Source organism: Rhinichthys klamathensis, unplaced genomic scaffold (assembly GCF_029890125.1).
Source record: "Rhinichthys klamathensis goyatoka isolate OS25496 unplaced genomic scaffold, OSU_Roscu_1.1 h1tg000249l_1, whole genome shotgun sequence".
Taxonomy (NCBI): Eukaryota; Metazoa; Chordata; class Actinopteri; order Cypriniformes; family Leuciscidae; genus Rhinichthys; species Rhinichthys klamathensis.
In genome coordinates this window covers 2,685,692-2,703,538 of record NW_026606771.1, presented here as the reverse complement: position 1 = coordinate 2,703,538, position 17,847 = coordinate 2,685,692, and the positions used below count along the sequence as shown (strand labels likewise).

Genomic DNA, 17,847 nt, shown 5'->3' with positions numbered 1-17,847 from the left:
TCAGCGCCAGCTGATTTCACTTCACGTGTGCTTTTTATTCCTGTGACTGATATCTCTTGTTGTCAGATCGTTTGTTCCTGTGTTGGTTCCTGTTCCGTTTCGTGGTGGTCTTCTTCGTGGTCTTCGTGTCGTGGATTGTTCTTTGTGTCTGCACTGCCGGTTCTACTCACGTCATTCCCGGAGCCTGGATATTCACCTCAGACCATCATTCACCACCCGGTTGCCTGTCGAAGTCCCTGCGTCACTAGCCTTGTCTGTTGTCTCAGTGTTTTGTGTGCTGACCAGCATTACTGTTTATTATTTAAATAAACATCACTTACTGCACTTTGCTCCCAGTCGTTTCCTAACAACTCTATTCTATTCTATTATGAATTCTATTGAGAAACCATGAGAAAAAGGTGAATAAAGACTGAGAGTCAATGTTCAGAAATGATTAATTATTATTTTAATTTATGCTGTATAGCTGTTTTCCGGTGTGTTTGTTGTCAAACTCAAAAAATAGTTTTAATTATTAAAAAAAATGCCATTATTTTATATGAAAAAGTTAATAATTGTATTTTCTGACAAAATATTTAGTTTGTCTTGTATATTTTTTTATTAGATCAGATAACATTTTAATCTCAATGTACAAATGTACTATGGGGCATGTTGTCACAGTCCACTTCCATTCTTTCGGGGTAAATCAAGAAAAAAGTAAACACTGTAGTTGGTGAAGGATCTGTGTGTGTGGCGGTGAAGGATCTGTGTGTGTGTTGGTGAATGAAACAAAACCACATAACTGTACTTGACATGTAGGAAAAAAGAAATACTCTGAACCCTAAATAGGTTTACTCAAACTGAGAAAGTCAAAAAGCGTTAGGTTGTTCCCCGCTCTCGCCTACATTATTACACACACACACACACACACACACACACACACACACACACACACACACACACACACACACACACACACACGCACGCACGCAAACACACACACGCGCGCGCTGTGGCATGAAGTGTAGGATTCATTAGCACTCTCCTCATGACCGCGGGCCGAATGGTGAACAGAAGCTGAGCATGAAGAAGACTCTCGCTGGTCTCATAATTGGATCAAGTCTGTGCTGAAGAAACTCTTTACTGTTGAATGTTTCACCTTTAATAACACTGTCCTAAACCCTTCATTAGAGATTCTGTGGTGGTTCGAGACAGAAAGTGCATGTTGTGCTCTTGTTCTGAGCTCTGTGTAAGATCTGAATGCTTGTTGGCTGGGGAACTGAAGACACACTGGCTGTCGACAGCATCGACTGGCTTCCTATTACTGGATGTACTTTCTGAAGGCACTGACTCGACTGCACTTAAGCTGCTCAGAGCAATTATATACTCTACATTAAATGAATAAAACATTAAAACAGAACTAATGGAGTAGCTTTAACAGAATCAATGGGTTGGCTTTGCATTGGTGTGTTGTTTCAGAACAATACTCAATTAAGAAATGTCTCATTGATGCATTATTATTACTATTGCACATGCAGTTGTGCAAACAGCACTCATTATTTTCAAGCTTGTAACAATTTTGTTTGTATTATGGACGTGAATGTTCTGAAACGGCTTGTTGACGAGAAGTGTGCTGTTGTTTTACTAAACGATTAAACTGCTGTACACATTTTTCGCATAATGGAATAAAGCAGACGAAAAGTCCCATATCCATTTTGTTTAATGCTCTCTTGCAGTGTCGCCATGTCTTATTATAAGCAATTTTGGGTTTGTTGTTTGGGTTAGGCTCAAAAAGTTTCATGAAGTTATTAAAATGGGCAGGTGCGGGTCATGATATCTTGGTCTTAATTTCAATATAAAGTGATTTATTTTAGTTTAGTATGGGCTTGTTCTGTTCGCTGTTTTTTTATAACAAGAACTGACAACCCGAATGAGTCAAGGCTCAAACTCTTTCCCTGTGATTTCTTGCACCACACACATACAGAAGAGTATGGAAGTCCATTTCCACCACATAAGAAAAAATCATGCTTTTGTAAATCATAATTAAGACATAAATAGATGAAATTATGACATTCTAAGGGCCAGATTTACTAACAGCTTGCGCAAACCTTCTTTTGGCCCGTACTGTCAGGATTTACTGAAGACACGCAGTGAAAAATCAGAGTGAAAAGCGTAGACGGGGTTGTTTTTGTGGCTGATTTGAGTGCTTATGCATTTGTAGGAGTTTCCCTTTCAGAATTTATGAGAGGAGAGTATTTTAATTATTCATGCAAGGTAATTTACTAAGGTTTGCAATCGTCAATTTACTGGTATTTGCACCATTATTTACCGCTCAAAATAAGCATGTCTTAAAACAGATGCTAGTTTGCGTTGCACTAAGTAGATTGTGTTGGTCATTATGGAAATGATCCGGCTGCAACTGTTCATTAATGTGCTAATTAATAGTCAATAGATGACGCTTTTTTCACATACTTTTTTGGAGTTGCGCTCTCATTTAGTAAATCTGGCCATAAGTCATATTTATGAGGTTTAAATTTGTTAAGGCATAGTTTCGACTTTATATCTCAATTTTGACTTTTTCGTCTCATAATTATGACTTGGTATGTAGAAAATGTAGAAATTGAAGTGCAGCTGGTAGAAAACAAAACTAGAGGTATTTCGCATTTCATGGAAAGACAGTGTTACTGCATACAGAAAGGCCTTAAAACTGCTGGATCTGCTTGCTTTTCTAAGTGCTTACTCTTAGAAGAGAACAAACACAACCCTTGGTATTTATTTGATAGTGGCTAAATTAACGAGAAATAAAGCTTCAACTTCAGACATTTCCAAATAGCACACAGCAGTAATGACTTTATGACTATCTTTACTTGCAAGATTGATACTATTAGAGAAAATGATAATCATGCAACCGTCTACAGTATTGCTTCAGACGTCGTGCTATAGACCCCTGAGTAACAACTCCATTGATTCTTTGCTAAAGGAGAGGAAGAATTGTCTAAACTTGTTAAAGGATCAAAATCAATGTTAGACCCTACACCGACTAAGCTACTGAAAGAGAAGCTTCCAGAAATGAACCCGAATGAATGATGCCGAAATGAACTCTGTTTGCATCATTGAATCATTTTCCTGTTATCACTGGAAAGCTGTATTGTATAAAGCATATAAATAAAGATGACTTGACTTGACTTAAAATCTCAATTTAATTTTTTTAATCTCATAATCATGACTTAGTTAATATGTCATAATTTTGACTTTATCTCATAAAACCTGTCATAAAGTCAGAATCAAGACTGAATATGCCAAAGTTTCAACTTTATGTCATTATTAAGATTTACCAAAGCATGGTTTCATGCTTATATTATAAAAAATGTGTTAGAAATGCTAAATCTATAGAAGAGAGACGTGTCTCCTATGTGTTAAAATATCGCATTAACAACTAATTGTTAAGTTCAGTTCCATACTGTGTACACAAGTGTAGCCTATTTTTTTCGTGAAAACCGAATTTAGCTGTGTATGTGGCCTATGTGTTATAATACGTCACTGTGATTGTGTTGTTTTTTTAAATGAAAGCTTCATGACAGACTCCTCTATATAGAGTTAATAGCCATAATGATGTGGCTCATAATCAGTAATATTGACGCTTCCCCCAGAGCACAGATGCGATTCACGGCTCACTAGGACTCTTCCCTCCTCTCATTCATACACACAGATGATGGCAGGATCAAAGCAGGCGACGCTGATTAGTCTCCCTCTTGTATCTGCGGTTGGTAAGCTGCAGTGACGCAGAGGAGGGCATGAAATCACTTTCCCAAATCAGAGGGTGGAAACTGGGAGGGGAAATGTGCCCTTTTTGCTAAGGGACGTCCTGGAGCTTGAAACAAGCTCGACGCTGTCTTTATTCCTGCAGGGTTTCTAAGTCAAATTACTAGATTTTCTACACATTTCATACGTTTAATCATAAAACGTCCTTAATACATTGACTTAGCTGTGCTAAAATATGCTGTATAGTAACAGCTAGACACTTGTACAGTCTTATGTTGTTTTTGTGCTCTACTAGAACAGGTTTTCCTGCTTGAATGTTGATTATTTTCCTCATATTCTCCATTGTTGCGGCTCCTCTCTTCCCAGTCTGTCAGCAACGCTCTGTTTACTTCCTGTCTCTATGAAGCCCCGACTTCTGAAAAGCACACTGTGCTCTGATTGGTCGGCTGGAGCAGTGTGTTGTGATTGGTCGAGCACTTCGAGCGTATTTGGGGAAATGTCCCGCCCCTTATGATTGGGAAGGACTTTGAAACTTTGTAGAGCTTTTTCATTTCTGACCCTGGACCAAAAACTGCTTCATCTTCACAACACTATATAACCAGAGGAGTGACTCAGCTAGTGACCTACGAGTTCCTCTTACTATCAGTCAGTTAAAGATAATCCATGTGTGTTCATATCACGTTGGTTCTGCTCAACTGCGCTCTTTAATCACTGGCACTCTGGAGAGAATAATCCAAAAATATTTCAGGACGGTAATGAGCTGAGATCCTGCAAATCTGCTGAACTGGCAATGGACCAAAACGAAGATGTGACAACCTTTCCTTTCCATTTCTTCTTTCAGTTCTCCTCTGCTAGCCTGCAGAGAAATGATGTCTTAATTACAAAATGTTCAGCAGGACTCCTTGAGCACGCCATCGAGCGTCCACGTCAGTGTGAACCTTAACCTGAGTGATTCATAACGGCCGTCAGAGCTTGCACTGCTCACTCCTCATTCTCATACGACACTACAAGAACATCCTTCTGTCGAAACATTATGATCCATTAGTTTAGTCGTTAATTTGGGTGGACTGACGAATCTAGTTATGAGGATATAGATATGAATATCTAAATGAGATCAAATAGTAACAATATTTTTAGCATTTCTAAAGATCATTTGTCCATATAAAACTCACAATGTTTCGCCTATTTTATAGTGCGTACAGTGAAAATCATCACTATGATATATTATTATATATTAGCTAATATAGTACCAGCCAGAGATGGGGACTCGAGTTTGAGACTCGGACTCGAGTGCGACTTAAGTCCCACACACAGTGACTTCAGACTCGACTTGAGACTCGTCCTCGAAAGACTTCAGACTCGACTCGGACTCGAGCTGCGGGACTCGTGAACAATGTTTATTTTTAGGAAACGTCTGATGAGCTCGCTGTTATCCCCCTCCCTCCGTTACCTATAACCTGCCTACGTAACCACGTACTACGTGGCCTATTGCTGGCAGCGCGCGCGCGACCACACATGAGAGGATAACAAACAAAAAGTTCGACTGCACCGGCCGCTGCTGTGCCATTCATCGTTAGCTTTAGGTTCAAAAACTTCAAACAAGACGCGCTCAAAAGAAGCGCTCAATGCAAAATATGCAGTATCACGATAAAAGATTCTGGCTAAACTACATCTAATTTTATCAGGCATCTGAAAACGCACCCTGATAGGTGAGTAAACATGTTTAGCTCAGCATTGACCATCTACCGTTAGCTTGCTTATTGCTTTAGCTACCTAACGTTACGAGAGGTTAACTCCGATTGTCTTCCTTATAAAATATGAATGAGCGTTTGTTTAATTGCCAAACTTGTGGTGGTCGATTAACGTAATGTTAATCATTTACGTGCCGCTGGCTGCCCGTTGTCTACAAACAGGTTACAGGATTATTGTTGTTTATGTAACGTTACAGTTTCATTTAGTTATAACGTTACACTGGTTTGAGAGTCTGGGATGTGTTGACTTACAGTATATAAGCTATGATTAGTTGCATAGGCAGTGCAGCCAGAAGAAGCCAGAAATGTTTTGTGGCCCATACCTAGTGTGTTAAGAGAAGAGAAGGTTAACCAGTCTGATCTCACCCTTTGGATTTTTTTTATTTCTAAACATTTTGTTCTTAACAAGTTACATGCCATAAGTTGGTCAGTTGCTTCACATTTACACTAAAGATTTTGAGCATTTGAATGTTTTGGAAGTGCACTGTAGTGTTAATTTCATTTGGACGCAATAGTTTATTTGCATTTAGCTACACTGATGTTTTGCACTAAATAGGAGTGTGTCAATTTTAGTGTTGTGAGTTATATCATTTTCTATATTTGGTCTTATGTCTTGGTATGTTCAAGCTACAAGGCAAAATAAAGAAATTAACTAAAAGTAAAGCATTCTTGGCAAGGGCGTAGATTTGGTTTGAACATTGGGGGGGTTGAAGTTTGGGTATGCCTCCTGATATTGTGATCATGGTATAAATAATGGGGGGGGGGGGTTGTAATGCATAGATTTAAATATTGGGGGGGTTATATCCCCCATCCCCCCATTTCTTGGTGTTTTTGTCATGTTGCAATAGCCTGTTTACACTGATTATATACCAAAATCAAAGCTGATACTGTATGCTAATAGATAAAGGAGTCATAATAACATATGGTACCACTTTATTTTGATAGTCCACTTTATACATTCGACTAACTATAAGTAACTTTGCAGCTGCATGTCAACTAACTCTCATTACAGTATTAGTAGGCTTAATATCTGCTAATTATGTATTATAATATCTTATTTTGTTGGTTCCCCAACAGATATTCTACTGACTATAAGTAACTTGGCAACTACAAGTCAACTTGTTCTCCAAACCCGAACCCACATCATAACCTGACAGTCTACTACAGTCTACTAATACTCTAATGAGAGTTAGTTGACATGTAGTTGAAAATGTACATGGTTAGTAGAATGTCTAAAGTGGACTATCGAAATAAAGTGTAACCTAACATATTACATGCTTTGAATTCCTTATATAAAGTTATGCAGTGTTCTAAGCAACCTGGATGGGTCGCTGTACGTGGTGCAACACTTATAACCACAAGAGACTTGAGACTTGACTTGGACTCTAGCTCAGAGACTTGAGACTTGACTTGGACTCTAGCTCAGAGACTTGAGACTTGACTTGGACTCTAGCTCAGAGACTTGTGAGCATCTCTGGTACCAGCACACCTGTCCTCAACAAGACATGATCTAAGAATCTGTCAGATCTGTAGCACAAATGCACCAATTTATTCAGTGTTCCTGAGCAATATAGCCTTGTCGTTAAAATAAACATTAAATAGTAATATCTGATCAAATTATTTGAGCTTATTTGAGTTTCTCAAAATAATGAACAAACGCTCTTCCAGTAATCTTCATAGAGTATTTGTTCACAGTAATCTGGTCTTTGATGATGTTCTCAAAACATTAGCCTATATTGTTTATAAAACCTTTTTTTTCTGAATGTTATAGTTGTATGTTTGTCTAACATTTTTAAAATGTTACTACTTGTTTCAGAGAACATTCAAAAGTATAACATTTAAATTATTTTTGCAGAATGATACAATGTAATGTTCCCTTAACTTTCACATAACCGAGAAAAAATGATAATAATTTTAACATTTAAAAAAACTGGATGCTTTGAACGTTCAGAGAACATTCAGAAATCATGTTTAACAACTTAATGGGAACATTGGTAGAACGATCTTAGAACACATTTCTGTTTGCTGGGACAGTCAGTATTAGTGAAACCTATAGATCTTTATACACTCACCTAAAGGATTATTAGGAACACAATACTAATACGGTGTGTGACCCCCTTTCGCCTTCAGAACTGCCTTAATTCTACGTGGCATTGATTCAACAAGGTGCTGAAAGCATTCTTTAGAAATGTTGGCCCATATTGATAGGATAGCATCTTGCAGTTGATGGAGATTTGTGGGATGCACATCCAGGGCACGAAGCTCCCGTTCCACCACATCCCAAAGATGCTCTATTGGGTTGAGTTCTGGTGACTGTGGGGGCCATTTTAGTACAGTGAACTCATTGTCATGTTCAAGAAACCAATTTGAAATGATTCGAGCTTTGTGACATGGTGCATTATCCTGCTGGAAGTAGCCATCAGAGGATCGGTACATGGTGGCCATAAAGGGATGGACATGGTCAGAAACAATGCTCAGGTAGGCCGTGGCATTTAAACGATGCCCAATTGGCACTAAGGGGCCTAAAGTGTGCCAAGAAAACATCTCCCACACCATTACACCACCACCACCACCACCAGCCTGCACAGTGGTAACAAGGCATGATGGATCCATGTTCTCATTCTGTTTACGCCAAATTCTGACTCTACCATCTGAATGTCTCAACAGAAATCGAGACTCATCAGACCAGGCAACATTTTTCCAGTCTTCAACTGTCCAATTTTGGTGATCTCTTGCAAATTGTAGCCTCTTTTTCCTATTTGTAGTGGAGATAAGTGGTACCCGGTGTCTTCTGCTGTTGTAGCCCATCCGCCTCAAGGTTGTGCGTGTTGTGGCTTCACAAATGCTTTGCTGCATACGAGTGGTTATTTCAGTCAAAGTTGCTCTTCTATCAGCTTGAATCAGTCGGCCCATTCTCCTCTGACCTCTAGCATCAACAAGGCATTTTCGACCACAGGACTGCCGCATACTGGATGTTTTTCCCTTTTCACACCATTCTTTGTAAACCCTAGAAATGGTTGTGCGTGAAAATCCTAGTAACTGAGCAGAGTGTGAAATACTCAGACCAGCCCGTCTGGCACCAACAACCATGCCACGCTCAAAATTGCTTAAATCCCCTTTCTTTCCCATTCTGATATTCAGTTTGGAGTTCAGGAGATTGTCTTGACCAGGACCACACCCCTAAATGCATTGGAGCAACTGCCATGTGATTGGTTGATTAGATAATTGCATTAATGAGAAATTGAACAGGTGTTCCTAATAATCCTTTAGGTGAGTGTATGTTACTCAAAGTATACTTGCCTTTGGTTTCTTTCAGTGTGTTGATTTCAGTGTGTTGATTTCAGTGTGTTGATCTGTTTGCCTGACGCCACTGTGAATGTTCCCACTCACTTAATAATGCAACTGGTAACCCAACTATAAGGGTGTTATAGCACCTTCCCAACTGTGGGTTATTTTAACCCAATGCATTAAGTTAAGTTAACTATTTATTTTTTTATTTATGACATTATTGTATTAAATAAAATACACGTTGTTTTCAAATACAGATTGTTTATTTGTATAAAACAATAAATATGTCTCAACAAATATATATTTAAATTACAAACTACATTTTGGGGAGTCTAGAATTTAATTTAAATATACATAATTGTTTACATAAATTCAAAATACACAAGTGTACAACATACGTATTTAGCCCAACAGATGGGTTATTACTAGAAATGAGCCAACATGTTTGACTGTGCCTGCTGTAGCTGATGGAGACGGACTGAGGAACTCCATCATAACACATATATAAGCTCTGTCCTGATGCCCAACCAGAACTGCTGCTTTATTAGTGCGTGAGAACGGCCATCGTCCTTCAGGATCACCGCACTTCTTTATGACGGCTTGTGTTCTTTTATTTGGCAGAGCTCTTGTTCATTACATTATCCTATCCATTCCACATTCATTTTAGTGCTGCCATTTTGAAATTGAATGTGTCTGGCTTCCGGTGTCCTTCACTTCCAGTTATTTTTAGCTGTACAAAATAGCTTTCGCGTTGAAAAATAAGGTGCAGCTCCAGGAATTATTTTGCATTTCATGACACATTTTCTGAGTAGCTCTAACTGACAGCTGGCACTTTATTTCTTTATTCCCTCAGAGATGCTTCCGCTGACACACAGAAGAGCACATATGATGGTGTTGAGTGCTTGTCTGTGGGTGGCTGTTGCTACGTGTTTTTCTCTGCCGTTGCTAGGGTGTTATGAAGGTTACTTCTGCTTTGTTGTTCAGGTGTTGTATTATTAACCAGGTGATAGCACTGGAAACAGTGATACATCATGCCCTTGCAAACACCACTAATTGTCCTGTATTTTGAAATGTAGTAATGCTGGACTATATCACACGAAGAGAAACTGCATCACTCCCATTCCCCTTTTAATGCATTGAAGAAGAAAAAAAAAATTCACTCAGAAATATACGCTGTACACAGTCATTATATGGACAAATTCTCACAGCTGTTTTTGCATGGGATTGTTCCCAATCTGCTTCAGTTTAGTGTTTTGCCCCCCGGTGCATCCGCGGCTTCACTGGCACTGCACATTTAACAGCTTTATTTCTCTTCTTTTAGTTGTTTTGTGCACAAAAAAATGTGCATTGGAGATGCTGCCATCTAAAGGAAATTCAATATTACATGACATAATAATGTCCTTCCTTTAGATGGCAGCATTATATAAACCATCATATAAAGGACTCAGATGTGTTAGTTTGGGGACATTCTGCAGTGAGATTTTGTTAACATGTTATTTATTCACATTAACTGTATGCAAAATTGCATTATGAGCTTGAAAGTTGCAAAAGCAAGGACACATGCTTGGAAAGAGATGTTGATGTTGAGATTCTGTATCACTTGTTCTGCATATAAAGAGAGTAAAAGACACTGATTCAGCTAGATCAACACATTCTCATCCCAAGGCGTCATCTAACTGACACTTTTGACCATGCGTCAACATGCCGACGCACATGGTACCCCTTAAGCGTCAATATGAGACGCTCATCCTCGGCGTCATCTAACTGACGCTTTTGACCATGCGTCTAAATCCGACGCACATGGCACCCTTTAGCGTCAGTGAGATGACGCTTCTGTTATGGGTAGGTTTAGGTCTGGGGTAGGGTTAGGGTTAGACCACTAGGAGGCACGTCTCATATTGACGCTTAAGGGGTAGGCCTACCATGTGCGTCGGCATGTTGACGCATGGTCAAAAGCCTCAGTTAGATGACGCCTTGGGATGAGAATGGGCTGGCTAGATATCAGCCATCTTTCCATCTTTTATCTATTTTCTCCAGTGTGTTCTCGACCCTGCTGTGCAGTCAGATTGCTTTCTCTCTAACCGCTCATATAGCAACCGAACACAAGAGAGTCAAAGAGACTTATCAAACGCATCCAGTGACAGAACAGCGTCTGTTTGCATCTCTGTCTCTTCCAGCCGCAGATCTGCAAGTATGCAGTGTGTTTGTCTGAGTTTTCAGGCATTAAAGCTGCAGGGATGGAAATGATGTTGGATTGTTTATGCATAAACTGACTTAACACTACATGCATGCATGAAATTATACTTTTGTTTTGTTTTTTTGTATTTCAGGGCAAAGATTTTTCGTGGGAAGAAGGTCCAGGGAGATTATGACGTCAAAGTTGAACAGGTAAAGCATTTATTACAGCTTTACAGCTGCTTGCTATTCTCTGAGTGATCACACAAACCATTTAACTTCCCTCGGCTCATTTTGAAATTGAGTGTTCATCAGAGGGTCCAAGACCCCAGGACTTTTGTTGCACTTGAACCACAAATACCAACATGACATCATGACTTTGCGTAAAAATACACGCCACTTTCAAGTCAAGTGGCGTGTTATCTATACGCATTTTGAACTATCCGCGTGTATGTCCACGCCGAAATCTTTTGCGTGTATGTCTACGCCATTAACTGTCCGAGTGATTCCGCGTGTATGTGTACGCCGTTAAATGTCCGAGCGAAACGAAGCAAAATCTATATCTACATCTGTGGAGCGATATTTCTTTTCCTAGGATGGTAGGAGAAGACTCATAAATGGTATTAACCCCAGTGACGGGTAGGTTTAGGGACGGGGTTGGAGTAGGTCATATATTTATATATATATATAATACAGTAATATAACGTTAAGTCAAAGGCGTTCATAAACATGCTGAAAAGCGATTATGCGTGTTGATAGCACGCCAAAAATGGAAATACGAATTGGCGTGTCATACATACGCCATTTCATGAGATCAGTCTGCAAATACACACACAAAAAATGAATGGATTTTTGTGGTTGAAATTTAAAAAAGTAACAATATCCTTCCCTCGTGGCCGTCTCAATCTGAGCCCCTTAGGAATGAATGGAATGGGAGGAATGCTGCAGTACACATAGAAAACCCTAAAAATGCTCAAAATTCAAACTAAAACTTTACCAATAAATGACTGTATAATGTCTACATGTGTATGTGAACGCACACTGAAGAGAAACTGGCTTTAGGACCCAGCGGAACAGCTCCTGGGGTGGTAATGGCGCAGTGGATAAGACACATGCCTTTGGTGTGAGAGACCCGGGTTCGAATCCACTGTGAGACACCAATGTGTCCCTGAGCAAGACGCTTAACCCCTAGTTGCTCCAGAGGCGTGCGACCTCTGACATGTATAGCAATTGTAAGTCGCTTTGGATAAAAGCGTCAGCTAAATGAATAAATGCAAATGCAAATGCAGCTCCTCTGCTCCATATAGAGCTATAAACCCACGTCATGAAATATCATATTATATTATTATTTTCCACAATAGGTCGGCAAAGACTCCCAATGTAAAGATATTTTGAGCTGAATTAAAAGGGTTATGCATGAAATTGTGAGTTATTTTGAACTTAAGTTGAAAGAATGTGAGGAATGTGCTTAAATTGCTATTTATTTATTATTTCTGTCATTGAAAGGTAAATACATTTAAAAAAAAAATAACAAATAAACTCCAAAAAAATGCATTAAACTATTTTATATAAAAAATATATATTATCAAAATGAAATAAAATAAGCTTTCTGGGCAAAAATGTATAATTTTAGGGCTTCGGGTCATTTTGACCTGCGAGGGAAAGATGTGTCACAATGTGCGAGGGAAGGATGAGGTTTAAATATTGATCTGGTTGTTTTCAACCACTTTTTCGTTGATTTTTATGTTACATGCACACAAACAAGTCTCTAACACTGCATCCTAACTAGTTGTCATGCACTACATTTCCTCTCAGTGATTTATCTGTCCTCACTGCAAACACAAACACTGTTACAGTAGATGTTATTCATTATGTTACAGTGGTTGCATGACCTAGAAAAGCCCACCGCGTCTTCATAAGTGAAGGCCGACTGGTCTATTGTCTTTATGCAGTCATTTTAAATTGCCTTTAGTCACGAAATAAAAAGGTTTCCTGGGCATTTTATGACATGCCGTCTCATTGATATTCCGGACCACAAGTTGCTGATTGGAAGCCAATAGTATTGATCTGAATTGTGCCAATACAGTAATTGTCTGGATGGCCTTTAACCCGAGCAGAGGCGAAGACTCATAGAGGGATTGGTTATTGATCAAGAACATGTAGGTAATAGAGCTGAGGTTGATTTCATTAACTTACAGTCTGTCAATCACAAACCCTTCCAATTAAGACACAGTGACTGAGAAAGCCCGCAACTATATAAGTGGATGTTTTATTACCAATGAACTTTATGCATATAAAATATGAGATTGCTTTGCATACCCAGTTTTATTGCGTCTGTGTTTAAACCTCAGATTTAAGCTTGCATTACATAACATGAATGTTAACAAAGATGAGGATTCACACACGATTCACAGACACCCACTTGCAAGACGTCATATGGCTGACGCTTTTGACCATACGTCAACATCCGACGTTTTAGGGTACCCTTTAACGTCAGTTAGATCAGGGTTTCTCAACCTTTTGCCTACTGCGACCCACTTTTCTTTTGTATGCCAGTCATATGACCCACTAAATAAATCAAGAATAACTGAAATGCCTCTTTAGATATATAGGCTACAACGCAGGCCTATATGCTTATTATAATTAATGATAATCACGAAAACACACAAACATTTTCAATAATTAGGCAGACTATTAGGCAAACTGATTTTTTTACTCACGTTAATGTGATAGCCTTGAGACTGCCGCTCTGATCATATCCAGACTTGGTGGAATTTGGAAAAGTGTGACTCGTAGTGTCGCACACAAACTGTTGTCAGCCTATTCCTGCTTTTTGTTTTCGTTGCAGTCACTGTTGAAAATCCCGACTGACAAAGATACCATAAAACTTTAAATAATAGCCCGGGCTTTTATTTTCCCAAATCGTCGAACTGCACCGGCTTGTATTTGAGACAGGCGTCTATATGAGACAGGCCTTTATAATTTAGTGTTGAGATGTTGTTCATTGAGATGTTGTTCCTAGAGTCTCTAATCTCTAAAAATCTCCAAATGCTCCACGTGAAACTGCGGTCTTTCAACCTTTTACTATCGTGTCAATTGATTTTGATTAATATGCGCGAGGGATAGAGAGCAAGACAGCGCTCGTGTTGTTTGAAGACGTGAGTGCGCGCGCGCGGCCGGGGCGCTCTCTCTCTCTCTCTCTCTGCTCGTTATGCACTGTCAAGCGCAGCAAGCGGACGCTCTGACGGGTTTTAGAAGATTAAATACAACCCGAAACTAAAAAACAGACCCGGCTTCTATTTGAGACCGGCCTTTATTTACCCAAACCTGTCGCCACACCAGGCGTGTAAAAGAGACGTCTATTCGGGACTCGGCTATTATTTGAAGTTTTACGGTAGTAGGCCTAGTGCTAAATGGGAAGAGAAACTTCGTTGCACAATCTGCGAGTTGTGGATATTCATTTCTGGTTTGAATCTCAGCAATGAAAATAGCCTATGATTCGTCGGAGGATCGGCTACGTTTCCATGCATAACTTTTGTTTCAATCGGACTGAATTAATTCCGATTGATGAATCTGAATGTAGTGTTTACATGAACGCTAAACGTGCTGGGGTTAATGTGCGCGTTTATATGTCACAAGATTCAAATCGAATTGTATGTTTTTGACATGCGCACACTGCACGAATATACAGAGTTTCCCGCTGTTTGCGCATACTAACTATTCTCTTACATTGGTTCTTTATTTGTTTTAAACAGCAGACTTAATATTTATCCATTGCTGGTCATAATTTGGAGACAATGAGCATATGAACCGTTGTGCCGTGCCCGTGCTGCTTATTTATCACGCAGTAAAAATGCCCAGCACCCAAAACCAGTCGTCTGTGAATGAGAGTCTGAAACAAGGACTGGTGGGATGTTGTCCTGCTCCACTTCACAGACGCTGAGTGAAAGGAGAATTTTAGAATGATGGTAGGCTACGCTCATTTATACGACACTTTACTCAAAAGGAAGAACAGCTTGTTCAGCGCGTCATACATCATTATGCTATGCGCAGTCCTTTAGTTTCGGTTTTCAATCCGATCAAGCGTTTACCCAGATAGCAAAAAATATCGGCACGGCTTCTTTTTGCCGCCGGCCCCAAACTGTCGGCTATAGGTGCGGCCCGCTGGCGGAGAAGAAACGTTTGCCGCCGAATACGTCACTCCCATTTCTTGCGAGATGCCGCCGGCGAACAGCCGCCGGGCCGCCGACTTCATTCTCTCTGGCGGTTGCCGCCGTCTAAATGAACCGCGGCCGGCTGGCGGCAAGCCGCTTTGAAATCGACCAGCCATGTCATTGGCATGAGTGGAACTGACAGCATTTTAACTTTCACATTTAAAGCGATTATAATTATTATGTGAATTATATCAAATTTTTAGGTACCAAAGTCATTATAGGGTTTATAACAGATTTGACTCAGTCTGATTCCATGATAAGGTTTAGGAAAATACATTTAAATTACGTTGAAACTCTGAAGCGATTCAGTGATAGGCCTATGTAAAATATATAGAATTATTTTATTCACTTAAGGTGACAATTCATTTCTTTGATTTATGCACAAGTGAGATGCACAAATAGTCCAAAAAGAATTCCTTTTGTAAAACTTACTTGGCAATAAATATCTTTCTGATTCTGATTAGGTTTTAAAATAAATATTTCATTCATGGTATGAACAATTTAGCAGAATAAATGGATGAAGTTAGACTTTTAACCAATGCCTGAAATCAGTGAACAGTGAAAGACATCTGCAACTTGGCCAAAAGCGTGGGTATGCTTTAGATTTTTTTTATTAATTTGCAACCATGGTAATATTTATAATAAACATGAAAATCCCTGTTTTGACCTGAAAGATAAAGTGAAATATTTATAAATATTTTGTCTCTCTGTCACCCCAGGAAATTTCGTTTATGTCTTTCATTTTTTTACAAGTTCGATTTTTTTATTTATTTTACCTTTTACAGGTATAAGGGATTCATTTGCAATAGCGAGTTTTGCAATCTGTACAAATGTTTAAGAAAGTATTAAAGCACAAACAGAGAAGTACCTCCACCGGCCGAGAGGGGCAGTACCTAAAAAACGGAAGCAGATTTACCAACACAACAGTGGCCACTCGTCACACGATTTCAGTATTTGGAGAGGATATCCTATCTAGTCATTGACTACGATCTTTAAAGTAAGTACATTTTTCCTTTTTGTGTAACGCAATATTATGTTCATTTTTTACATTTTTAGTTCATCTTTTTCAAATATGTTCTTGCCTTACTAGTCAAGCTAGTAAGTTAGCCTGTTTACAAAGTTTGCGTCATGTTTCTGACATAGCTAATGTTAGTTAGGCTAACGTTACTTAGTTTCTTCCTGGCGTTAGTTTTTTCTTTTCTTCTTTTAACTATATTTACGTATGTTTATGCAAGTGTGAGTACTACAGTATGTGGTTTAAGATAGTATTGGTCAGTCGAATAATTAACTAACTTACGTAACTAAATCCTGAAGGACAATTCTCCCGCCCACGTGGGAATGGTAACGTTAGCAAAATCTTTACAACAAGAAAGACTGATCAGTATAACTTGTGTTGTTTTCTAACTAAACATAATGATGTTTTGTTTGATTCGACAACCATGCTGCTAGTCTAGTTTAACTTACAGTGTTAGCTAACACATGCTGCTTCGCCTTTTTTACTCACTGAATTCAAGCATGTTCGACATGTTGAAATGTATCTAGCTACAGTAGATCGCCAAAGCTTTACATCTAGAAAGAAAGCTTTACATCTAGAAAGTTTAACTTTTGGTGTTTTCTTACAAAAATAACTATGTGTGTGTGTGTATATATATATATATGTGTATATATATATGTGTGTATATGTATATGATTGTGTTTTTCTGAACATGGTTTTCTGTTGATCCACTTGTGAAAATGACTCGTTTTTTGAAGGGGTGAGCATTTTAATGTTATTGATTTTGCCTGGAAATTAATCAAAAAGTATACTTTATGCAAAATGTTCTTCTATTTTAGATGGTTCACATTGTTCAGTTTATCAACGAGGAGGATCTGCCATTTGCAGTGGTTCCGCAAGAGTGGCTCAGCGAGAGCATGTGCCATTGGCCCCCATTTAACCTCAGCAAAAAGACGAAGGCAACAATTTAGCCATCCTCTGCACACCTCCACACAGCACCTGGGAGAAACATCATTTTAAGTTCATGAAGGAGCAGGTAAATGGGTCTGACTTGTGTATTTGATTTTCCTGCATTTCATCTGTGTAATTTATTTTCTGTTTATTGTGGATAACTGACTCTTATATTCATTATTCCCTACTCTAGAATCTTGGAAGTCTCAAGAAAAAAAACTCTAGAAAGATGCATCGATTCCAGAAAACCAGGAAAATGCTGAACTGGTATGTAAAATCTATTGCTGTTATGCTGGATTAGTGATCCTGCCACTAAGGGTGTACTCACACTAGGCACGGTTGCCATGAACCGGGCCCGAGTACGATTGTCCCCCCTCCCCACTCCCCCTCTGGCCTGCACTCACATAGGGTTTCAGCATTCGTGCCGGAGCACGCTTACGTCATTATGGTGCGTGCGACGGTTTCGGGTTAAACAAGAAGAGCGGCGCTCTCTGAACACAATGAAGTCCATCGCTCTGTTTTCTTTGTGGATAATTTTGTGTCGTTTGGTCCACGGTGGTCCACAGCCTGTTGTTAAACAGATGCGTCGCCTTAGTGGTGCGAAAATTTTCACGTAATCGTGCTGCTCGTATGAGGAGGTTTGCAAGGTACCAGCTGAAGTGCAGCAAGGACTTTGCAGCTTTGATTACGGACTGTGTTGGTTTTGGAGCGTCGCAAAACCATGACGCCACGCGTC

General features: G+C 39.3%; 1 protein-coding gene across 1 annotated transcript in view; it reads left to right on the top strand.

Annotated features, from left to right (window-relative positions):
* The window catches only part of syn2b (synapsin IIb), a 136,066-nt gene that overhangs the window by 44,999 nt on the left and 73,220 nt on the right, over positions 1-17,847 (top strand). The window contains exon 2 of the mRNA XM_056266551.1: positions 11,108-11,165. Coding sequence (XP_056122526.1) covers positions 11,108-11,165 — 58 coding nt within the window. The remainder of the gene's footprint in view (positions 1-11,107; positions 11,166-17,847) is intronic.